Source organism: Pongo pygmaeus, chromosome 7 (genome assembly GCF_028885625.2).
Source record: "Pongo pygmaeus isolate AG05252 chromosome 7, NHGRI_mPonPyg2-v2.0_pri, whole genome shotgun sequence".
Taxonomy (NCBI): Eukaryota; Metazoa; Chordata; class Mammalia; order Primates; family Hominidae; genus Pongo; species Pongo pygmaeus.
Genome location: NC_072380.2, coordinates 15544370 through 15569741, shown reverse-complemented (window position 1 = coordinate 15569741; position 25372 = coordinate 15544370). Strand labels below are relative to the sequence as shown.

Sequence of the window (25372 nt, the reverse complement as noted above, 5' to 3'; positions counted from 1 at the left end):
ACATTATTTAACAGAGAGCTTCAATTCACTCAACAAAAACACTTATTTCAATAAAAGAAACACATGGAAAATTCTCTTCCAAACACGCACAGATGTTTTTTAATAGTGATCACTGAGATTCAAGGATCAGGGAGGCCTACATGTACCTCAACAATTTCCTACTGATATTTAATATCTAATTGACAAATAGGGTTATATAGCTAGTTATTAAAACAGGGTAGAAGGAGAATTCTGGAGTAAAATTGTAAACATACAAGTTGTACAATCATGGGCAAAATGCTTAATTCAACAACACCTCCCTTAGTAGAATGATTTTAGATACAAAACATCAGAAATCCAATTTGAATTGTCCTAAACAATAGGGAAGGTTATTAACTCACAAAGCAAGGAGGTGAGAGAGCAATTACAAGGCTAAGACATGTCATCAAGTACCCAGTTCTTCCCATTTTTCTACACTGTTTTTTGCCCTCAGGCTTGTACTTTCGAGGTAATAAGATGGTTTCAGCAACCAAAGCATCACATTCTCATACACAAATCCAAAGACAGGATGAGAAAATTTCCCTTCCTTGTGTGTCCTCTGTAAAGAAGAAGGAAACTTTCCCAAAGCCATGTACAACTGTATCATATACTCACTTCTAAAACAATAATTTGCAAGATGCTGAAATAACGATGAGCTTTAACTGATACAAATTATTGCTTAGGGCTGGCAAGTGTCCCAGCTTCTCTCAATACTTAAACCAAACCAACCTACTGTCCCCAAAGACAAAAGTTAGACAAATAGTTTGTCACAACCATCAGGCAAAGATATTGTGAAAATTATATACGATTGTCTTCTTTCATTTGGGCTGCTATAACAAATTACCATAAACTAGGGGGCAACAGAAATTTATTTCTCACTTCTGGGTGCTGGAAGTCCAAGATCAGAGTTCCAGCATGGTCAGGTTCTGGTGAAAGCTCCCTTCTGGACTGCAGATTGCTCACATTGCTATCTTCTCACAGAAGAAAAAACAGTTAAAAATAAATAAAAAATAAAATAAAGTTAAAAATAACAGAAAAAAGTTAAAAATAAAGTGAATTATTTACTGGTATATGTATTATTATTAAAATTTTGGTTAATCATGTAAAGATACCTACCAAGTTTGATATTTGAAAGTGAAAAATAACTTTTCTTTCCCCTTCATGTTACCATGAGAACTCAGGTACCTATAATGTAATGTAAAGGGCACTTCCTCACTTGGCAGAATGAGGACCAGAGAGCTCTCTGGGGTCCTATTTATAAGGGCACTAATCTAATTCATGAGGGCTCCACCCTGAGGACCTAATCACTTCCCAAAGGCCCCACCTCCTAATACTTTCTCACTCAAAGTTAGGATTTCAACCTATAAATTTTGTGGGAACATAAACATTCAATCTACGACAATAGTCTAAGTCAAATGCCTAGTATCCTGTCTGCTTGTTGCTTGTTTTATTTTTATTTTCCTGATATAATTTAAGCCTTATTATCAACCACCAAGTTCACTAAATTCAGTAAGTTATACTAAGGTATTTCATTCAATTTAATATTTAATATAAATAGCAAAAAGATTTCACAATTTATGACCTTTAGTTTTACTGCAAAACTCCTAGAAACTAACTTGCCAATGGTTTGCTGTTTCCAAGCAGAGAAAACTCTGTACCAAAATATTTCCAAAAGCTGAGTCAAATCACAATGACAACAATGTTATGCCATCTCTAAAAATTATACTTCTAAAATAACAAATATTTCCATTAAATAAAATCAATGCTACAACTTATTTAACCTGTACTAAGTGCCCTTTCCATTACATTATAGGTACTTGAGTTCTCATGGTAACATGAAGGGGAAAGAAAATTTATTTTTCACCTTCAAATATCAAACTTGGTAGGTATCTTTACATGATTAACCAAAATTTTAATAATAATAAATATACCATAAATAATTCACTTTAACTTTTTTCTGTTCATTAAATGACAACGGGATGCTATTCTATCTTAGACTTTTATAACAGATTTCAAAACACTCTCTAAACTTATTGTTGACCTTGTGCCTTCCAACATTAAACAGAAATAGAGACAGGCCAACTGGGAGGCAGGCAGGCAGGCAGGCAGGCAAACAGATACCAACTACCATGAAAAAAATTATTCTTCTGGGCCAGGTGCAGCGGCTCATGCCTGTAATCCCAGCACTTTGGGGAGGACGAGACGGGCGGATCACCTGAGGTCGGGAGTTCGAGACCAGCCTGACCAACATGGAGAAACCCCGTCTCTACTAAAAATACAAAATTAGCTGGGCATGGTGGCGTACGCCTGTAATCCCAGCTACTTGGGAGGCTGAGGCAGGAGGATTGCTTGAACCCAGGAGGTAGAGGTTGCGGTGAGCCAAGTTCGCACCACTGCACTCCAGCCTGGGCAACAAGAACAAAACTCCGTCTCCCAAAAAAAAAAAAAAAAAATTATTCTTCTGAATAACATTTTTGAAGCCTTAATATTCAATCTATTTATATATGTCTTACTTATGTAAAAAAACAGTAATACTTGTTGTAAAATAGAAAGTCCATGTACAACTACCCAAGAAATTATGTGAAGCCAGCATCCCTGTGTACTGTCTGCAAAATACAGGGTAAGAACTACAAAGATATATTATACCGGAAAGTGATTAGATAAAAAGTGATGTGCCAGAATGTTAAAATTTGTTTTCCATAAAACAGCACTGTTAACAGCAATGAGAAAACAGATGGGCCAGATGCAGCGAAGGAAGGATCAAGAGTTCCCTTTCAGACATGCTCAGTTTAAGAAGCTGCAGAAATCTTGCCCAACAGATAGAAATAAAGACTAGACAGAGACCAGGAGAAATATCCATTTGTTACACACATACACACACTGTTACATAACAAATAAACCTTTGTTCATGTACTTGTTTTCCAGCTGGGGAACACATTATTCCTACACTTAACCAAAAGTAAATTTTCTATCCTCGTAGGATTAGCATGATACTCCAGAAGGAATTCTTATGGAGATGAGCAATTTATAGTCTGATATGCCAAATGTCAGAGATATCTGATAGTCTGAGATAGTCTGATATGCCAAATAAACCCTGAAGATCACTGAAATAATCCACAGCAGTCACAGGCATAACAGACCACACTCACATCTAAAATCGATGAATATTTAGGGCTAAAGAGGGAGATAATGAAAAAGTAAATGGAGCAAAAGGTTAAGAGTTGATTACTCTTTAGCCTGAGTTACATTTCCACTCTTTGCCTTTCTCTGTGCCTTATGTGTGGAACAGGGCACATATATGGGACTAAACATGCTGGTGGTGCATATGGAGAAAAATACCCTGAAAATGTTCTCTTTTGACCAAGCTCCTATCTCTTACGTGGACAGACAATTCCTCATGGGTTTCTAACACAATTTGCTAATGCAGGGACTGACTTGTTCTGGACCATCTTTTCAAGGATATTTGTACACAGCACATAGTCAAAGAAGACAGAGTCCTCCTCCAGAAAAATGAGTGTTTACTTTTGAGTTTAATAAAGATAACGTCTCCCTTTAGGGAAGAGGTCAAAAAAGCGCACTGCCCATTTTTAAGGACCTTGGTTTCTTACATGCAAGGTTCCTCTCCTGCAGTGTAATTCACTACGTGAGTGGGCATCACCTAGCTCCCCTCATGTTGCTCAATGTGAACTGAAGCTCAAAGAACCAGTACAAATGCTGGGTAATAAACTGTCTATTGCTGTGGACATTAGTTGCTTTAAAGGAAGTAATATTTAATAGTTATGACAGTAATACTGACCACCAAGATAGATGGTCCAGTTACAACTCAGCCTCTAATTGTATGACATCAGGCATATGATAAACTCCCTGAATTTTAGTTTCCTTGTTTTAAAATATAATATCTACATCTTAGGTATTATGTATACGTGTGTAACACATAATACATATGTAACATGTAAAATATAGAACTATATGTACATAAGGACTATTCTATTGCTATAATAAACTATCCTTCATCTGTGACACAAGAATCCCATGTCTTCTGCCATCATCCATGACATTATGGCATTCCTGACAAGCAGCTTTGGCTATTTCCAATCATGCTTCAACGGGTGGTCAAACATATAATCTAACCTAAGTGAAATCACATTGCCTGCACCTACTCTGTGCATATATGCATACATATCAATGCGTAACTACCATGATTTCCTGTGTTATGATTGCAAACTTTTTCTTCCACTTAAGTTCTTTGCTTAAAGGTAACACCCATTGCTTACCTCCCTCCTCTCCCCTTTTATCATTTGCTAAGATAGTAAAGTCTCCGTTTCACAGCTGTGCCATGAAAACTAACTGGATATCATACATCCCAATATAAAATGTATTTAAAAATATTAATGACATACAGAAGTTATGTCAAAGGCAACTGAAATATGTTTTATTTAGTTAAACAATTTATCGCTTAGAAAATATGAGCTGTTCAATTTTTCATATTGCATATTCATTATTACCTACACATCACGGCCTATTAGCTACTCATATTCTTTGCAGGTAAGATAAATTATTATAACAGCTGCTTTTGATGATGGCAAAGTCAATAAGTGCACTGGAAATAATTACAGAATTGGAGCTCTTTTCACATTATCAGAAGAGGTCATTATAAATTAAAACAATTCTAAATGAAGTTGATTAACTGATAAGTGTTAATGATATAAGAAAGAGAGAAACTGTCAAAATAAAAGAAACACAAGACGCACTAGACAGGCAAATGATACATACTAAAAAGCCAAAGTCTCCCAGAAACTCACATCACTTAACATCAGTGAGGATTCAAAAATTAGTTTTTAATGACTATATTCAATGTAATTAAGAAAAGTGACAATAAAATCTCCAATCTTCTTTGCCTATTCACTTAACTCTCTCAACCACATTCTCAAATAGGGAATATAACAAAACATTGTTTTTAATGAATGAAAATGTCTTCATGAAGAAGCATATGTGTATGTGTATAAACATATATATAATACATACATACACACACACAGAAATCTATGGAATATCACCAAATCTTCTGTGATACAAAATCTCTTCCTGGGAAATTTTCACACAACATAAGAGAATCTGGAATTCTCAGTGTTTCATAATAAGCAATAGACTATTCCAGAGACCATATAATTTATTATTATAAAGTTAGTTTCTTCAGCAAAAAAAAAAATCAATTCAAAAAAATCTTACCGCATTTCAGGATCTCATTACACTAATGCTTCCATTTAAATGAGGAATACACAGCAATAGCTACCCCTTAGTGACCATGTGTTATATCCTAGGCATTGCACTAAGCATTTTATATACAGTCCTTATAGACATATAGTTATATATTTTACATGTTACATACATGTATACATAATACCTGAGATATGGGTATTACATTTATATTTTAAAACAAGCAAACTAAAATGCAGAGAGTTTGTCGTTTGCCTGATGTCATAAAATTAGAGGCTGAGTTGTAACTGGACCATCTATCTGTCTGACTTAAAAATTCACCCATGGTGGTATTACTGTCATAACTATTAAATATTACTTCCTTTAAATCAACTAATGTCCATTCCTGATTCCAGGCTCAACTTAAGACTTCAATTTGGCTTCCTCTCTAGAAGGAAGAAAAACACTGTTCATGCTAAATCAACTACTCTGGTACATATGTCAGTAATATTTATTATATTAATAGTAAATTAAGTTTCAACTGCTACACTTTCGGGTTCCATAGTGCCAAATCTTATCATAGGCATCAGGTTTTAAAGTCAGCAAGACAGAAAGAGACCACATACTGTCAAAACAACCCTGGGCTATCACTAGGAAAATACCACATTGGTGACCAACCACACTTTCCAAAACAGAGTGTTTCCCTTCCAATATCGGAAGAGATCACAGTTTGTGAATTTAGTGAGTACCAGATACGGAATAGCCTGTATTTCAGAGATACGCATGCTTATTGAGTAAAGTATCAAAACACCAAGTATTTAACAAACTATAGAAATGATCCCTGAAAGTACAGTCTTCAAAACATCAACTATTTAAGCTCTTATTTTGCTCTTCTTTTCCTTAAGTAAAATAGACATACACTGTAATACTGTCATATAGTGAAATCAAGTGCTCCTACTTAGGAGAAATAAAACTAATTTTGCAAGAAAAACTTTTTTAATCCTCAACAATGTTCTCCCTAATTTTTCATTTTAAAAATATATTTCGAGAAAAAAATTTAATAGAAACATGTTACTGTAATTTAGATTTAATTATACTAAATCCACAAACGTTTTCACATATTAAAGTCATCTTATCATTGGAGATACTCAGATGCTGTAAACATGTACGCATTTTAGATTTTTTTTCCCCCTTGTAAACCGAAAACAAAAATGTAAGCACCCTCCGACCTCTGCCCCAACCATCTGAAAGGGCCCCTCTTCTCCACCAAGGGCATATTCCAAAGCTAACCTGAAAAACCACTTCAGGCCATGATGGGAAAAGTGGGCCAGACATGCTCATTATACCCTCCTTCTTTTTGGAATTCAGGAAAAGCCAACCAGCATTAACATCAACACAGATCTTAGGTCTGATAAGAAACATTTACAATCTATTCTCTCTGAAGTCTGCCACCTGGAGGCTTCATCTGGCTAATAAAACTTTGGTCTCCGCATTCCTTTCTATTAATAACAATTCTTTCAACAAACTGCCAATCAGAAAATTTTTAAATCTACCTATGACCTGGAAGCCCCTCCCCCTTTGAGTTGTCCCACCCTTCCAGATCAAACCAATGTAGATCTTACATGTATTGATCAATGTATTATGTCTCTCTCAAATGTATAAAAGCCAGCTGTACCCTGACCACCTTGGGTACCTGCCATCAGGACCTCCGGAGGCTGTGTCACCAGTGCATCCTTAACCTTGGCAAAAAAAAAAAAAAATTGAGACCTGTCTTAAATACTTTAGGGTTCACACCCTTCAAATGAAAATTGGCGTGGTCCTAGGGATCTTCCTAGGAGATAAAACATCACAATTTCCATGGATTTCATCATCTTTTATTGCCCTTTGCTTTGGTAATCCACAAAAAAACTGTCTACTTTTTCTTCACTCTTCTACCTTTCCGTGAACTACTAAATCTAAAACTCTTGGAATATGGTATACAAATAACAAGTGCTAAAAAATATATCATTAATTTATATTTGTAAATACAATTTCACTTCAACAGTGGTTCTCTAATCCCTTAGCAGAACTTCATCAATAATTTCATATAGCCTACTTTCATGTTAAAATTTAAAAGCTGAAGAGAGGCACATTAGTTAAAACTGAACACACAATATTTGTTTCAAAGAATAAAGAGAAACGGAAACAGAATTACTCTGCATATGAGGATATTTTTTCACTGTCTCTACCCAGCTATTAAAATTTTGTTAGTATCTTAAACCCAATTCAGATTTTGAGCCCTATGTAGGTGTACAACTTAAACCAGGAAAAATTATCTTCAATTATATAAGCAGGTAACTCTCACCAAAATGGTCCACAATTAGAAACCTTAGTCACATTCCCGAAATAACTATTTTTGCTGAAGCAGCTAGATCAACTATCCATGATGGATAATTGGAACTTACAAACACTACAATTACTTTAAATACAACCAGTCACTTCAAACCTCACCCTCTTCAAAGTTAATGCTGGATTAAGATTGAAATCAGATTGAATGAACTTCAGAAATAAATCCGCATAAAATAAATGTCAGGTTATTTTCACGAGTATACACTGAGTGCAACATAAAGTAAACATACAGGATAACTTAAAACACTCTCTCAATATGTTGTTGTACTTGCATAAAATAAATAATGTTAGCTTATTCTCACAAGTATACATCGAGTTCAACATAAACAAATATAAACATACAGAGTAACTTAAAACACACTCTGGACAGGTTCTGTTGGTTCTTGAAATGGGTAATAAAGGGAGCAGAGTAAGAAAATAAGGAACACATATTTCCTGCAGGCTTATAAATACTTCTAAAGGGTATTTTCACATCCAACACACCCCTTTTAGTGACACAATTGCTCTAAGCTGGGCTTCCAGCTGGGAATAAAAGCGCCCAGGGTCTGAAAGGCGTGAGGTGCTCAGAAGCAGAGTCAACTACACGCTTTGCCGTCGTTTTTCAAGTCAGAACCCTGCTAACTCCACGTCCCGGAAACGCCCCAGGGCCTCCCACCCCCGCGGCTCCCGCCCCACCGCCGGCATCGCCCACGCCGGCGGCCACGCTGCCTAGCAACACGGCAGGGCTGCCTGGCAACGCGGCCCACCCTGGCCCGCCCCCGCCCACAGGGGAAGGCCAAGGGGATCCATTCTACCTCCTTTTTCTTCTGTCCTCCCCCGAGCTGGATACAGAGGAGCAGCAGCAGGAGAAGGAAGGGAAAGCTCCCGGTGGGCAGGTACCGCAGCCGCCGCCCCGCTTGCCTACGGCGTGAAGGAGCGCCCCGGGCCCCCATCGCGGCAGGGCAGTGTCTCCTCCACGCGCGGTAGCCGTGCGCGCCCAGCTCCTACCGCGCACCACGCCTGCCCGGCCAGCCTCCGGGAGCCCACTGGCTGGGCCCTCCGGGGTGGCAGCGGCTTTGCGAGGGACCAGGGCCGCGGCCGAGGACGCAGAGGAGGAGACTGACAGAGCATCCGGTTCACCGGGAGAAGACCTGGAAAGGCGCGGGATGGGGGCAGGAAGTGGGCGTGGCGAGGGAGCCAGGCTCCAGGGGCGCGGCGTGCTCCCGCCCGGAGCTTGCCTTTCCTGGACCCGCGCTGGGGAGAGGGGCGGTCCTTTGGCCCTGGGACCTCAATCTGAGGCCATCCTGCTATTGAACCTAATTACTGGGTAGTCCAGCACTTTACCTGGGGCCTTGCACAGAAAGACCTGAATGCCTTCTTGGATGATGAAAGGGAAGTTTTGGGGAATGAGAACCTGGCCCCTGCGGTTCCCAGCAATCTCCATTCCCGCTGAGATCATTGTTAGGAACACAGTTCTTCTCCTTCAGAGCCCTGGGAAACCATCTAACATACTCCAGAGCCCCCCGATGCACAGAAGCCGCCCCACAACTTCACAACTGTTCCTTCCAGCCCCAACTAGAAGGCCTGAGGCACAACCTAGACTCCACTTCATTCAGTGACTCATTCAGCATCCATGGAGTGCATAAGTACAGAGCACCGTACCAGCTACTTTTAATATAAAAACGAATAGACTTACTTCTTCAATTTCTTTTCTGTGAATATTTTAAGAACCATAGCAGACTGGGCATGGTGGCTCATGCCTGTAATCCCAGCACTTTGGGAGGCTGAGGCAGGTGGATCACCTGAGGTCAGGAGTTCGAGACCAGCCTGCTGCACATGGGGAAACCCCATTTCTACTAAAAATACAAAAATTAGCCGGGCATGGTGGAGCGCCTTATAGTTCCAGCTACTTGGGAGGCTGAGGCAGGAGAATGGCATAAACCCGGGAGGCAGAGGTTGCAGTGAGCCGAGATCACTCCACTGAACTCCAGCCTGGGAGACAGAGTGAGACTCCGTCTCAAAAAAAAAAAAAAAGAACCATAGCAGCAGACTGTATGTTGAACATTTGATACGGGCTTGATGTGTTCTAATGCATCATGGTTTTTATTACTCTATCTAGAGATTTCTTCACTTGTGCCATGAACACCTTTGGTAATGTGATAAAACCTGTAGACGCAGTCTTAAAATAGCATATATTTCTAAATGCATGAAATTAAATACATAGGATTAGCCAGGCACAGTGGCTCACACCTGTAAACCCAATGCTTTGGGAGACCTATGCAGGAGACTTGCTTGTGTCCAAGAGTTGGAGAGCAGCCTGGGCAAGATAGTGAGACCTTGTCTTTACGAAAAAAAATAAATAAATAACAGCTGGGTATGGTGGGGAGTACCTGTAGTCCTAGCTATTCCAAGACTGAGGCTGGAAGGATCACTAGAGCCCAGGAGTTTGAGGTTACAGTGAGTTCTGATCATGCTACAGCACTCCAGCCTGGGAGACAGGGCAAAACCCTGTCTCCAAAAATATATAGAGAATATAAAAATATTATATATATAATACTTAAGGAATATATACATATAATTGTTCAAGATATCTGCAACAACTTACTATGAAAATATCTTTAATTTCTATAGGAAACAAAGTTGTAGGTACTGATACTACTGTGGTTTGTTGCCTGCCTTTGTAATTGAAAGAAACAAAACTGTTGTGAGGTTAATAGACATAGTTAGAATTTTTTCAATACAAAGTTCACAGATGCTGAAATTTCACGGACTCCAGATTAAGAATGCTTGCTCCACAACAAGCCTATCAACTATGTTTGATAAACAATCTTTATCAAAATTGTAACAATTTTCAGATAAAGAAATCAAGGCCTAGAAAGAATTTGAACATTGGCAGTCTGGCTCTACAGCCATGCTTATGCTAGGATGCCTTTGTTAAAGGAGTTTACAAATACATCTCACTTTTCTGTATCGGAGGCTTTTGATTTCCCACTATTATGTGAACATTTTGCCTGAATTATCACTCCTGTTAAAAAGAAAAACTTTAGACAAAATAAACTTTACACCTTATTTCAGCAAAGAACAATTCATAAATCTGCAGCACTCTGAACCAGAAGCGTTCAGAAAGCTCAGCTCCAGTGGCCTGAGAGCAAGCTTCAATAGACTAAACATAGAAACAAAGTAAGGAGATTACCTGATTGGCTACAGCTATGTTTGCCTTATTTGGTCATGGTGTAATAAGGCATTTACCTATATGGCTGTGGTCTGATGGGAGGTCCCTAGTTGTATAACCAATCATCCTGTTGTCTATTTGTGATTGCCTGAGGCTTGTGGGTTTTTTTTTTTTAATAAGTCAGTTACAAGAACTGTTTCCAAGATAAGTTCCTATGTGCGTACATAAGAGCTCCACTTACACAACCACCCCAGGCTAATTGCCTCTTGCGTATTTTTGCTTTAACACTGCTAAACAATGGCTCCTGGCTTTTTCCTTGAGACATGAAAATGCCCTCAACTTTTGTCTGTTTGGAGACAAGTAAATTTATTATCTTTATCGGTAAAATATTGACATCTAGATATACCCAACATAATCACAACTCATCATCTTTCCCTTTCTCTCCCCAACTGGTTGTAATTTCTTTATTGTAAACAATGGTACTTCCATCCTTCTAATTACCAATTTTCAGAGCCTCGGAGCTGTCTTCCATTTTCCCATCCTCCCCAAACATGCCGCCTTTACATTCAGTTTCCAAGTTACGCTCCCTCTACAGGGTCCTAGGAATTTGTTTTCTATTTCCCATTTTGTAACTCTAGCATTCATTAGAAACACATGAGATGTCATTATTAGTTGACCCTCCTTCCCTGACTTATGTTGATGACAAGAGTCAAACTCTGTAAAATGTTCAAAGAGATTTATTCTGAGCCAAATATGAGTGACTTTGGCCCGTGACACAGCCTCAGGAGGTCCTGAGAACATGTGCCCAGGGTGGTCGGGGTGCAGCTTGGTTTTATATATTTTAGAGAGGCATGAGACATCAATCAAATACATTTAAGAAATGCATTGGTTTGGTTCAGAAAGGCAGGACAACTTAAAGCGGGATGGAGGGAGGCTTCCAGGCTATGGATAAAATTAAACATTTTCTGACTGACAATTGGTGGAGTTTATCTGAAAACCTGGAATCAATGGAAAGGAATGTTTAGGTTAAGGCAAATAATTGCGGAGACCAAGTTTTATTGTGCAGACTTCAGAGCGAGAGAGAGAGCAGGTTGTAACATGTTTCTTAAGAGACCTAAAAGGGTGCCTGGCTCTTTTGATTATCTTACCGGATCTGCAAAGAAAGGAAGAAAAGCAAAGGGGGAAGGGGATCCTGTATAGAATGTGGATTTTTCCCACAAGAGACTTTGCAGGGCAATTTCAAGGTATGGCAAGGAAATATTTTTTTTTCCTTGTCTCATACTATTATGCCAGAGTCAGAATGAAAAGTACGTCATGATATATAGGGTCAAATAAAATCCATCTGATGAGGATTTATGGTTTGTAGGGCATGACTCCCCAGACACCTTAGAAGGAATTTGGGCAAGATAGAAAATCAGAGCTTAGTCCTCACTTAAAATCTCACCAACCTCCCATACAGGCATAATGCAAGACTACTTAATCCTGCCTTCCTGCATTCCTTTTTTTTTTTTTTTTTTTTTTTTTTTTTTGAGACGGCGTCCTGCTCTGTTACCCAGGCTGGAGTGCAGTGGCACAATCTCAGCTCACTGCAACCTCTACCTCCCAGGTTCAAGCTCTTCTCCTGCCTCAGCCTCCCGAGTAGCTGGGACTGTAGTAGGCACCCGCCACCACGCCTGGCTAATTTTTGTGTTTTTAGTAGAGATAGGGTTTCACGATGTTGACCAGGCTGGTCTTGAACTCCTGACCTCAGGTGATCCGCCCACCTCGGCATCCCAAAGTGTTGGGATTACAGGCGTGAGCCACTGCGCCCAGCCCTCTTGCATTCTTTTTTTGGTAAAGTGTCTGGAGTGATCTTTTTAATACATAAATCAGTGTAAAGTATTATCTCTGTCCTCACCAGCAAATGCAAAATCTTCCATACCCTCAGGACTTTACATTACCTTCTACCTGGCAACCTTTCCTAACATCATTTCCTAGTTTTCCTCAGCTTTCTCATGCTGCTCCAGCAAGGCTAGCTGTCTTGCTTTCCCAAATATGCCGTGCAGACTCTGTCTCTACACTTTGTACTGCTGTTCCCTTTGTTGGAACCCTTTTTGCCTAGATCAGTGGTGTCCAATCTTTTGTCTTCCCTGGGGCACACTGGAAGAAGAAGCGTTGTGGGCCACATATAAAGTACACTCACTAACACTAATGATAGCTGATGAGCTTAAAAAAAGTTGCAAAAAAACTCATGTTTTCAAAGTTTATGAATTTGTATTGGGCTGCATTCAAGGCCATCCTGGGTTACATGCAGCCCGCAGGCCACGAGTTGGACAAGTTTGACCAAGATAGATGTTCACGGGGTGTATTTCATCACTTTATTCAGGTCAAGACCCTGATCTTCCAACATGTCATCTAATTTCCCAAACCTCCCTATGCTAAAACTCCTTACCCTTGACACACACACTCCTTAACTTTTTATAGTACTGCTACTATCACTTCCTGACATGCTATTGTTTCATTTATTTCTAGTCTTTCCCCATTACGATGCAAACTCCATGGGACAGGGGGTATGTATTCATACTGTCTAGAATAGCGCTTGCTTTATGCTTTCAATAGCATCCATCACTAGCTGACTCAAAGTCATCACTCTGTTCACCTGAGACAAATGCATATTTGATTGTTTCCTCTGCCCTATAATTGTTTGTCTTTTCCCATTAGAATGTAAGCTCTAGGACGGTAGAGACTTTGTTTTCTGCACCTTTTAGTCCACACTATCCAGAACATAGCACTTGTTGAATGAATGGATGAATCCACCCATTCTCTTTATTCCCTAAAGCACAGCGCTAATCATGTCACTCTCCTTATTCTAAAGATAGTCAGTGACACTCTACTAGGTTCAAAAGGAGGTCCACGCTCTTGAAACTGATTTACAACTAACCCAAATTCTTTATACTTGCTTTAAAACATAAGCCTTCAAACTGGAGTGCATAAAGACTTTCCAAGAACTATATAGTCTCAATGGTTTTACAAGAATTAATTTCCAGAATCTAACCTGCTATATATCATTCTATTTATTTGAATACATTTTTATATTTTTAAAAAGTTATCATAGAAACAGTGATAATTTACTTAACAAATGAAACCAATTTCAGAAATGTTAAAGCAAAATAATATGGCCTGAGAAGGACTCCGTACTCCTACATTTGAGTCCTTGTGGATGAACTGTAACCTAGCTTAATAGACAAAATTGAAAACCTAACTTAATAATATGCCTGTAACAACGGCTGAGTATTGGCCAATCCCAGCAGCCATACCTCAACCACTCATAGACTGCTGAATGTTCAAACTGCATTCAAATAAGCCAAACACCAAGCTGTAACCAATCACTGTTTATGTACCTCACTTCTGATTCCTGTACGTCACTTTAACTTTTTTGTCTATACATTTGTTCTGACCATGAGGCACCCCTGAGATCTCTGTGAATCTGCTGTGATTCTGGAGGCTGCCCGATTCACGAATCGTTCATTGCTCAATTAAACTCCTTTAAATTTAATTTGGCTGAAGTTTTTGTTTGTTTGTTTGTTTTTTAAAGACCAAGTCTTGCTTGTTACCCAGGCTGGAGTGCAGTGGCGTGATCTCGGCCACTGGCAAGCTCCGCCTCCCAGGTTCATGCCATTCTCCTGCCTCAGCCTCCAGAGTAGCTGGGACTACAGGAGCCCGCCACCAAGCCTGGCTAATTTTTTTGTATTTTTAGTACAGACGGGGTTTCACCATATTAGTTTGGATGGTCTCGATCTCCTGATCTTGTGATCTGCCCGCCTCGGCCTCCCAAAGTGCTGGGATTACAGGTGTGAGTCACCGTGCCCAGCCCGGCTAAAGTTTTTATCAGATATTTTAACCATGAGAAATTTAACCCTAGTTTTGTATAAATCTAAATATAGTGCTGATATTATTTCTATAGTATGAAAGTAAATTCTACGGACTCTTTAAATAATGCCAAAAGTTATTATTTTATCTTGCGACTAAGATCTTTCCATTTTATCTCATAATTATAGTAATAAGGCTGTGAATGGAAAATAAATCTTGAGGCCCCAAACTCTCTAAACCAAAGGGAAAAGTCAAACTGGGAACTAGGTCACACACACCTGCCACTCATGCTGATCCTGACAAAGCAAGAACATCACCATCTTGGACAAGCAACTGCCATTCTAAAGTTCCCCTTGATCAAAAACCGCCTAAATCCAACCCAAAGGCCATCAGCGTAATGGCTAATGTCAGCCATCACCATAAACCACAAATGCCACCTCCAACCAGAAACTTTCCAACCCTGAGATAAACCCTTCCCCGACCACAGACATGCCAGCCCCGAGAAACCTCCCCACTGACTGGAAAGATGTCAGCCCCAAGATCTGTCTGGCCAGAGACATTCTAACCCCGCAGTAAACTTCTCCACACAGAAACATTCTGAGCCTTCTCTCACCGTGAACCCTTAGATACTCTTAGCCTGTAAGAGAGAGTGCTCTTGACTGAAGCCGGCCAGAAGCCCCTCTCAGGTTTATTCTCCAAAATCAGCCTACCTTTGACTGTTGAGCTGCTTTTAGTGTTTCTCTCTTCTTTAACTCTTACAGTTCCAAAATAAGACAGCAACAAAGATAAAAAGCTACATACCTCCCTCACAAGGTGTCCACAAGGAAATTCCTTGTAGGCCTTAAGATCTTTACCCTAAAACAGTTCTGTTGAATTTCACCCTAGCAATGTAAATTGATAGTCTATCTTCACAGGTATTAGAAAAAGGACAGAAGTCAAAGTCATCCCTCTGTTCACCTGAGACAAATGGATATCTGATTGCTTCCTCTGCCCTATATTTAGGTTATATAAAAATGCAGATTCACTTAGCTAGACAACAGCATAAGTGACTATTCCTCTACCCCTCTGTATTAATCAATTTTTATGCTGCTGATAAAGATATACCCAAGACTGGGAAGAAAAAGAGGTTTAACGGACTTACAGTTCCATGTGGCTGGGGAGGCCTCACAATTATGGCAGAAGGAGGAGCAAGTCACATCTTACGTGGACAGTGGCATGCAAAGAAAGAGGACTTGTACAGGGAAACTCCCATTTTTAAAACTATCAGATCGGGCTGGGCATGGTGGCTCATGTCTGTAATGCCAGCACTTTGGGAGGCTAAGGCAGGGGATCACCAAGGTCTGGAGTTCCAGACCAGCCTGGGCAGCATAGCAAAACCTTGTCTCTACTAAAAATACAAAAATTAGCTGGGCATGGTGACAGGCACCTGTAATCCCGGCTACTCGAGAGGTGGAGGCAGGAGAATCGCTAGAACCCGGGAAGTGGAGGTTGCAGCGAGCGGAGATTGTGCCATTGCACTCCAGCCTGGGCAACAAGAGCGAAACTGTCTCTAAAAACCATCAGATCTCATAAGACTTATTCATTATCACAAGAAAAACACAGGAAAGACCTGCCCCCATGAATCAGTTTTCTCCCACTGGGTCCCACCCACAACACGTCGGAATTATGGGAGCTACAGATGTGATTTGGGTGGGGACACAGAACCAAACCATATCACCCCCTCACATGTAAATTGTGAAAAGCTAATCAAAGACTCAAAAGAATGCAAACTTTTGTCTCTTATCTGCCCACACCCTTTTTAAATTTCTTACTCTCTCCCCAATACCTGCCCTTTTTCCTTTAAATATTGAGGCCCAGACCCTCTTCAGAAAAACATGGACCATAGTTTTTCCTGTGGATCTATGGTCTTTCCTGGGCTCATCTTAACTTTGGCAAATAAACCTCCTGAAATGATTGAGACTTGCCTCATTTTCTTTGATTTACATAATGTACTTCTCAGCCTCCACAACTGTAAATGAAACACACTATTTTTCTTTTTTTAAACAATTTGAATGTTTATGCTAGTTATTCCCAGAGTTCATATATACCAAGAAAATGAATTTTTTGATCTGTTATTCTTTAAAATTTCCCAAGTCCCAGAAAAAGAGAGGCAGAGGAACAGAAACAGAAAAAGTAAGTAAAAAGGAGCCAAGTTCAGATAAATATTAAATTATCACTATACTAAGCTACTTATCTCCTATCTGCAAGGAGAAGAAAAAAACTTAGGTGCATTTGACATGTATACACACAAAAAAGAATAAGTCATTGACAATTTTATCAAGCCATATAATTAAGAAACCAGGAATTATTGAACCCTGAAGCAAAATGGAAGTGGCATCTTCTACCTGAAATAAAATAATTTCTTTTATAGACAAGACAATTTCATGACAGTTTCTTTCCTTTTTCTTTGATGGTAACTATCAAATGAACATCTTGCTAATGTCAAAGGTTCCCCAAGTAGTCAGTACAATTCCAGATTATCTCTAGGAAATTTCACCAGTCAGAAGGTAAGTATATCTTATAATTCAGAAAACATGGAGGAAATGTTACAGGCAGAAAGTATCCGAGTTACATAGCACCAAAATACATTAACAGTGGAAGTTATCTGAGTTACCTATGGCAAATTCACACAGGTCTGCAACAACCTCAATTCTTGCCTTCTCAGAAGAAAGCATGAGGGGCATTCAACTGAGGGGCATAAGGCAGAAGAAGAGACCAAGGCAAGTTTTAAGGCAGGAGTGAACGTTTATTAAAAAGCTTTAGGCTGGGCACGGTGGCTCACGCTTGTAATCCCAGCACTTTGGGAGGCCGAGGCGGGTGGATCACCTGAGGTCAGGAGTTCGAGACCAGCCTGGTTCAACATGGCGAAACCTTGTCTCTACTAAAAATACAAAAATTATCCAGACACTGTGGCGGGTGCCTGTAATCCCAGCTATGCGGGAGGCTGAGGCAGGAGAATCGCTTTAACCCAGGAGATGGAGGTTGCAATGAGCGCCATTGTACTCCAGCCTGGGAGACAGAGCAAGACTGTCTCTCTAAATAAATAAATAAATACCTTTAAAGCAGGAATGAAAGGAAAGGAAAGTACACCTGGGAGAGGCCCAGGAGGGCATCTTGGAGGTCAAATGCCCCTTCGACTTTAAACCTAGGATTTTATTTGCTGGCCTACTTCTGGCAACTTAAGCTCCTTTCCCTTGATTCTTCCCTTAGGGTGAGCTGCCCGCATGCACAGCGGCCTACTAGCGCCTAGGAGGTGAGCACACACACTGTGTTTACTGGAGTTATACACATGCGCACCTGAGGCTTTCTTCCCTTTTCCAGTGGAATGCCCCCAGGTCATACTGAAGCAGTGTCTTCTGGGATGACTCCCGAGGTTCGTCATCACATGCCAAGAAGATTAAGGACATGGACACACACAAAGAGTGAGTTTACGGTCAGGAGCTGCTCAGTTCTTTCTCACATTGGGCATAATTATCTTTATTTCCTAATTTTAAAAAGTCAGAAAACTCTTGTGAGGATGAAATTAAACAATACATATAAAAAACTTATTACAAACCTCAGAATAAATACACACTTCATACGTGCTAGTGTTATCATGAGCATTTACTATTACACTGAAAATATGTTTGTTTCCCTCCTGGTGAATGATAGACACTTCGAATAGAGGAACTATGATTTATTTGTCTTTTTAGTCCCTGCTCTAATCATTAGAGTGTTTAGAAGCATGAGCCCCGGAGCCGCATTCCTTCCTCTGTCTCTTACTAGCTGTGTGACCTCAGGCAGATTATTTCACATCTCTGTGCTCAGTTTCTTTATTTGTAAAATGAGATTAATAATGGTACCATGAAGATGAAACAAGTGAATACATGGGAAGTCTTTAGCATCTAACACATTACAAATGCTACATATTAACTCCCATTATGATAGTAGCTGTTCTAGAAATATTTAACCAAATTTCAGACATGAACTTATCCACTATGCCAGACACTAGGGTAAACACAGGAGTAGGGGCAAGAAAGAAATGATAGGTAAAGTCCTTATCTGAGAAAATGCACAGATATTCAGTGTGTTTCCTTTAGCGGAGCAAGCAGTGTCCTTATAGCTGCTGTGTGGACAACAGACTACCAGCGAGCAAAGATGTAAGCTGAGACTTCAGCCCCATATTCCAAGTACTGTACATGATGTAATACAGGAGTGTAAAAAACTTTTTCACAGAATTACTATACATATGGCAACCTGTATTATACAGAAGACATTATAAGGGGAAAATCCCTAATGCTCCAAAAACATAGTTTGAAAACAAATGGCTGGAAATATTAGGCATTTATATTCCATCCTGGCCATTTTTCTAACATATTGATATGTTAGATAGTACATCTGTCTAAGTAATGTTAGTATTTTTCAAACAGTTGGCTATTTAAAGCAAATTTTCTATAATGACTGTTTTCTAAAAATATTCTAAAGTGAAACTGATTTTGTATATTACGATAAATTTCATTCAATTATTTTTAAACTGTATCTTAAGTGAAATTTCAAATTGCTATGTCTATGTAATCAACAGTAATTAAAGTAGTGTAATAATATTGTTAAATCTCAACTTAATGCCATTTTCCACATTAAATTAACTTTGCCCTTTTTTCATATTTTTATTTATTTATTTTATTTATTTTTATTTATTATTATTATACTTTAGGTATATCTCCCAATGCTATCCCTCCCCCCTCCCCCCACCCCACAACAGTCCCCAGAGTGTGATGTTCCCCTTCCTGTGTCCATGTGTTCTCATTGTTCACTTCCAACCTAAGAGTGTGAGAACATGAGGTGTTTGGTTTTTTGTTCTTGCAATAGTTTACTGAGAATGATGATTTCCAATTTCATCCATGTCCCTACAAAGGACATGAACTCATCATTTTTTATGGCTGCATAGCACTCCATGGTGTATATGTGCCACATTTTCTTAATCCGGTCTATCATTGTTGGACATTTGGGTTGGTTCCAAGTCTTTGCTGTTGTGAATAATGCCGCAATAAACATACGTGTGCATGTGTCTTTATAGCAGCATGATTTACAGTCCTTTGGGTATATACCCAGTAATGGGATGGCTGGGTCAAACGGTATTTCCAGTTCTAGATCCCTGAGGAATCGCCACACTGACTTCCACAATGGTTGAACTAGTTTACAGTCCCACCAACAGTGTAAAAGTGTTCCTATTTCTCCACATCCTCTCCAACACCTGTTGTTTCCTGATTTTTTAATGATCGCCATTCTAACTGGTGTGAGATGGTATCTCATTGTGGTTTTGATTTGCATTTCTCTGATGGCCAGTGATGGTGAGCATTTTTTCATGTGTTTTTTGGCTGCATAAATGTCTTCTTTTGAGAAGTGTCTGTTCATGTCCTTTGCCCACTTTTTGATGGGGTTGTTTGTTTTCTTCTTGTAAATTTGTTGGAGTTCATTGTAGATTCTGGATATTAGCCCTTTGTCAGATGAGTAGGTTGTGAAAATTTTCTCCCATTCTGTAGGTTGCCTGTTCACTCTGATGGTAGTTTCTTTTGCTGTGCAGAAGCTCTTGAGTTTAATTAGATCCCATTTGTCAATTTTGGCTTTTGTTGCCATTGCTTTTGGTGTTTTAGACGTGAAGTCCTTGCCCATGCCTATGTCCTGAATGGTAATGCCTAGGTTTTCTTCTAGGGTTTTTATGGTTTTAGGTCTAACGTTTAAGTCTTTCATCCATCTTGAATTGATTTTTGTATAAGGTGTAAGGAAGGCATCCAGTTTCAGCTTTCTACATATGGCTAGCCAGTTTTCCCAGCACCATTTATTAAATAGGGAATCCTTTCCCCATTGCTTGTTTTTCTCAGGTTTGTCAAAGATCAGATAGTTGTAGATATGCAGAGTTATTTCTGAGGGCTCTGTTCTGTTCCATTGATCTATATCTCTGTTTTGGTACCAGTACCATGCTGTTTTTGTTACTGTAGCCTTGTAGTATAGTTTGAAGTCAGGTAGTGTGATGCCTCCAGCTTTGTTCTTTTGGCTTAGGATTGACTTGGCGATGCGGGCTCTTTTTTGGTTCCATATGAACTTTAAAGTAGTTTTTTCCAATTCTGTGAAGAAAGTCATTGGTAGCTTGATGGGGATGGCATTGAATCTGTAAATTACCTTGGCCAGTATGGCCATTTTCACGATATTGATTCTTCCTACCCATGAGCATGGAATGTTCTTCCATTTGTTTGTATCCTCTTTTATTTCCTTGAGCAGTGGTTTGTAGTTCTCCTTGAAGAGGTCCTTCACGTCCCTTGTAAGTTGGATTCCTAGGTATTTTATTCTCTTTGAAGCAATTGTGAATGGGAGTTCACTCATGATTTGGCTCTCTGTTTGTCTGTTGTTGGTGTATAAGAATGCTTGTGATTTTTCAACATTGATTTTGTATCCTGAGATTTTGCTGAAGTTGCTTATCAGCTTAAGGAGATTTTGGGCTGAGACAATGGGGTTTTCCAGATATATCATCATGTCGTCTGCAAACAGGGACAATTTGACTTCCTCTTTTCCTAATTGAATACCCATTATTTCCTTCTCCTGCCTGATTGCCCTGGCCAGAACTTCCAACACTATGTTGAATAGGAGTGGTGAGAGAGGGCATCCCTGTCTTGTGCCAGTTTTCAAATGGAATGCTTCCAGTTTTTGTCCATTCAGTATGATATTGGCTGTGGGTTTGTCATAGATAGCTCTTATTATTTTGAGATATGTCCCATCAATACCTAATTTATTGAGAGTTTTTAGCATGAAGGGTTGTTGAATTTTGTCAAAGGCCTTTTCTGCATCTATTGAGATAATCATGTGGTTTTTGTCTTTGGTTCTGTTTATATGCTGGATTACATTTATTGATTTTCCTATGTTGAACCAGCCTTGCATGCCAGGGATGAAGCCCACTTGATCATGGTGGATAAGCTTTTCGATGTGCTGCTAGATTCGGTTTGCCAGTATTTTATTGAGGATTTTTGCATCAATGTTCATCAAGGATATTGGTCTAAAATTCTCTTTTTTGGTTGTGTCTCTGCCAGGCTTTGGTATCAGGATGATGCTGGCCTCATAAAATGAGTTAAGGAGGAGTCCCTCTTTTCCTATTGATTGGAATAGTTTCAGAAGGAATGGTACCAGTTCCTCCTTGTAACTCTGGTAGAATTCGGCTGTGAATCCATCTGGTCCTGGACTCTTTTTGGTTGGTAAGCTATTGATTATTGCCAGAATTTCAGCTCCTGTTATTGGTCTATTCAGAGATTCAACTTCTTCCTGGTTTAGTCTTGGGAGGGTGTATGTGTCGAGGAATTTATCCATTTCTTCTAGATTTTCTAGTTTATTTGCATAGAGGTGTTTGTAATATTCTCTGATGGTAGTTTGTATTTCTGTGGGATCGGTGGTGATATCCCCTTTATCATTTTTTATTGCATCTATTTGATTCTTCTCTCTTTTTTTCTTTATTAGTCTTGCTAGCGGTCTCTCAATTTTGTTGATCCTTTCAAAAAACCAGCTCCTGGATTCATTAATTTTTTGAAGGGTTTTTTGTGTCTCTATTTCCTTCAGTTCTGCTCTGATTTTAGTTATTTCTTGCCTTCTGCTAGCTTTTGAATGTGTTTGCTCTTGCTTTTCTAGTTCTTTTAATTGTGATGTTAAGGTGTCAATTTTGGATCTTTCCTGCTTTCTCTTGTGGGCATTTAGTGCTATAAATTTCCCTCTACACACTGCTTTGAATGCATCCCAGAGATTCTGGTATGTTGTGTCTTTGTTCTCATTGGTTTCAAAGAACATCTTTATTTCTGCCTTCATTTCATTATGTACCCAGTAGTCATTCAGGAGCAGGTTGTCCAGTTTCCATGTAGTTGAGCGGTTTTGAGTGAGATTCTTAATCCTGAGTTCTAGCTTGATTGCACTGTGATCTGAGAGATAGTTTGTTATAATTTCTGTTCTTGTACATTTGCTGAGGAGAGCTTTACTTCCAAGTATGTGGTCAATTTTGGAATAGGTGTGGTGTGGTGCTGAAAAAAATGTATATTCTGTTGATTTGGGGTGGAGAGTTCTGTAGATGTCTATTAGGTCCGCTTGGTGCAGAGCTGAGTTCAATTCCTTGGTATCCTTGTTGACTTTCTGTCTCGTTGATCTGTCTAATATTGACAGTGGGGTGTCAAAGTCTCCCATTATTAATGTGTGGGAGTCTAAGTCTCTGTGTAGGTCACTAGGACTTGCTTTATGAATCTGGGTGCTCTTGTATTGGGTGCATATATATTTAGGATAGTTAGCTCTTCTTGTTGAATTAATCCCTTTACCATTATGTAATGGCCTTCTTTGTCTCTTTTGATCTTTGTTGGTTTAAAGTCTATTTTATCAGAGACTAGGATTGCAACCCCTGCCTTTTTTTGCTTTCCATTTGCTTGGTAGATCTTCCTCCATCCTTTTATTTTGAGCCTATGCGTGTCTCTGCACATGAGATGGGTTTCCTGAATACAGCACACTGATGGGTCTTGAGTCTTTATCCAATTTGCCAGTCTATGTCTTTTAATTGGAGCATTTAGTCCATTTACATTTAAAATTAATATTGTTATGTGTGAATTTGATCCTGTCATTATGATGTTAGCTGGTTATTTTGCTCGTTAGTTGATGCAGTCTCTTCCTAGTCTCGATGGTCTTTACATTTTGGCATGATTTTGCAGCGGCTGGTACGGGTTGTGCCTTTCCATGTTTAGCGCTTCCTTCAGGAGCTCTTTTAGGGCAGGCCTGGTGGTGACAAAATCTCTCAGCATTTGCTTGTCTGTAAAGGATTTTATTTCTCCTTCACTTACGAAACTTAGTTTGGCTGATATGAAATTCTGGGTTGAAAATTCTTTCCTTTAAGAATGTTGAATATTGGCCCCCACTCTCTTCTTGCTTGTAGAGTTTCTGCCGAGAGATCCGCTGTTAGTCTGATGTGCTTCCCTTTGAGGGTAACCCGACCTTTCTCTCCGGCTGCCCTTAACATTTTTTCCTTCATTTCAACTTTGGTGAATCTTACAATTATGTGCCTTGGAGTTGCTCTTCTCAAGGAGTATCTTTCTGGTGTTCTCTGTATTTCCTGAATCCAAATGTTGGCCTGCCTTGCTAGATTGGGGAAGTTCTCCTGGATAATATCCTGCAGAGTGTTTTCCAACTTGTTTCCATTCTCCCCGTCACTTTCAGTACACCAATCAGACGTAGATTTGGTCTTTTCACATAGTCCCATATTTCTTGGAGGCTTTGCTCGTTTCTCTTTATTCTTTTTTCTCTAAACTTCCCATCTCGCTTCATTTCATTCATTTCATCTTCCATCGCTGATACCCTTTCTTCCATTTGATCGCATTGGCTCCTGAGGCTTCTGCATTCTTCACGTAGTTCTCGAGCCTTGGTTTTCAGCTCCATCAGCTCCTTTAAGCACTTCTCTGTATTGGTTATTCTAGTTATACATTCTTCTAAATTTTTTTCAAAGTTTTCAACTTCTTTGCCTTTGGTTTGAATATCCTCCCGTAGCTCGGAGTAGTTTGATCATCTAAAGCCTTCTTCTCTCAGCTCGTCAAAGTCATTCTCCGTCCAGCTTTGTTCTGTTGCTGGTGAGGAACTGCATTCCTTTGGAGGAGGAGAGGCGCTCTGCTTTTTAGAGTTTCCAGTTTTTCTGCTCTGTTTTTTCCCCATCTTTGTAGTTTTATCTACTTTTGGTCTTTGATGATGGTGATGTACAGATGGGTTTTTGGTGTGGATGTCCTTTCTGTTTGTTAGTTTTCCTTCTAACAGACAGGACCCTCAGCTGCAGGTCTGTTGGAGTACCCGGCCTTGTGAGGTGTCAGTCTGCCCCTGCTGGGGGGTGCCTCCCAGTTAGGCTGCTCGGGGGTCAGGGGGTCAGGGACCCACTTGAGGAGGCAGTCTGCCTGTTCTCAGATCTCCAGCTGCGTGCTGGGAGAACCACTGCTCTCTTCAAAGCTGTCAGACAGGGACATTTAAGTCTGCAGAGGTTACTGCTGTCTTTTTGTTTGTCTGTGCCCTGCCCCCAGAGGTGGAGCCTACAGAGGCAGGCAGGCCTCCTTGAGCTGTGGTGGGCTCCACCCAGTTCGAGCTTCCTGGCTGCTTTGTTTACTTAAGCGAGCCTGGGCAATGGCGGGCGCCCCTCCCCCAGCCTCGCTGCTGCCTTGCAGTTTGATCTCAGACTGCTGTGCTAGCAATCAGCGAGACTCCGTGGGCGCAGGACCCTCTGAGCCAGGTGCGGGATATAATCTCCTGGTGCGCCGTTTTTTAAGCCCGTGGGAAAAGCGCAGTATTCAGGTGGGAGTGACCCGATTTTCCAGGTGCTGTCTGTCACCCCTTTCTTTGACCAGGAAAGGGAACTCCCTGACCCCTTGCGCTTCCCGAGTGAGGTAATGCCTCGCCCTTCTTCAGCTCACGCACAGTGCATGCACCCAGTGACCTGCGCCCACTGTCTGGCACTCCCTAGTGAGATGAACCCGGTACCTCAGATGGAAATGCAGAAATCACCTGTCTTCTGCGTGGCTCACGCTGGGAGCTGTAGACCGGAGCTGTTCCTATTCGGCCATCTTGGCTCCTCCCCGCTTTGCCCTTTTTTCATAAAACTCAGTAGCATTTATGAAAAGCCTTTGCATATGATCTTTTCATTATTGTTTGATTTCTGCCCTAGAATTTCTATCAAAGCCAATGTAAATTTATATTTGAAACACA

General features: G+C 40.1%; 1 protein-coding gene across 5 annotated transcripts in view; it reads right to left on the bottom strand.

The window, feature by feature from the left end:
* The window catches only part of TUSC3 (tumor suppressor candidate 3), a 313790-nt gene extending 304358 nt beyond the window's left edge, over positions 1 to 9432 (bottom strand). For all 5 annotated transcript variants that reach the window (XM_054497897.2, XM_054497895.2, XM_063668524.1 and 2 more), the window contains exon 1: positions 8397 to 9432. In XM_054497897.2, coding sequence (XP_054353872.1) covers positions 8397 to 8534 — 138 coding nt within the window. In that variant the 5' untranslated portion in view covers positions 8535 to 9432. The remainder of the gene's footprint in view (positions 1 to 8396) is intronic.
* Between the last annotated feature and the right edge of the window lie 15940 nt (positions 9433 to 25372).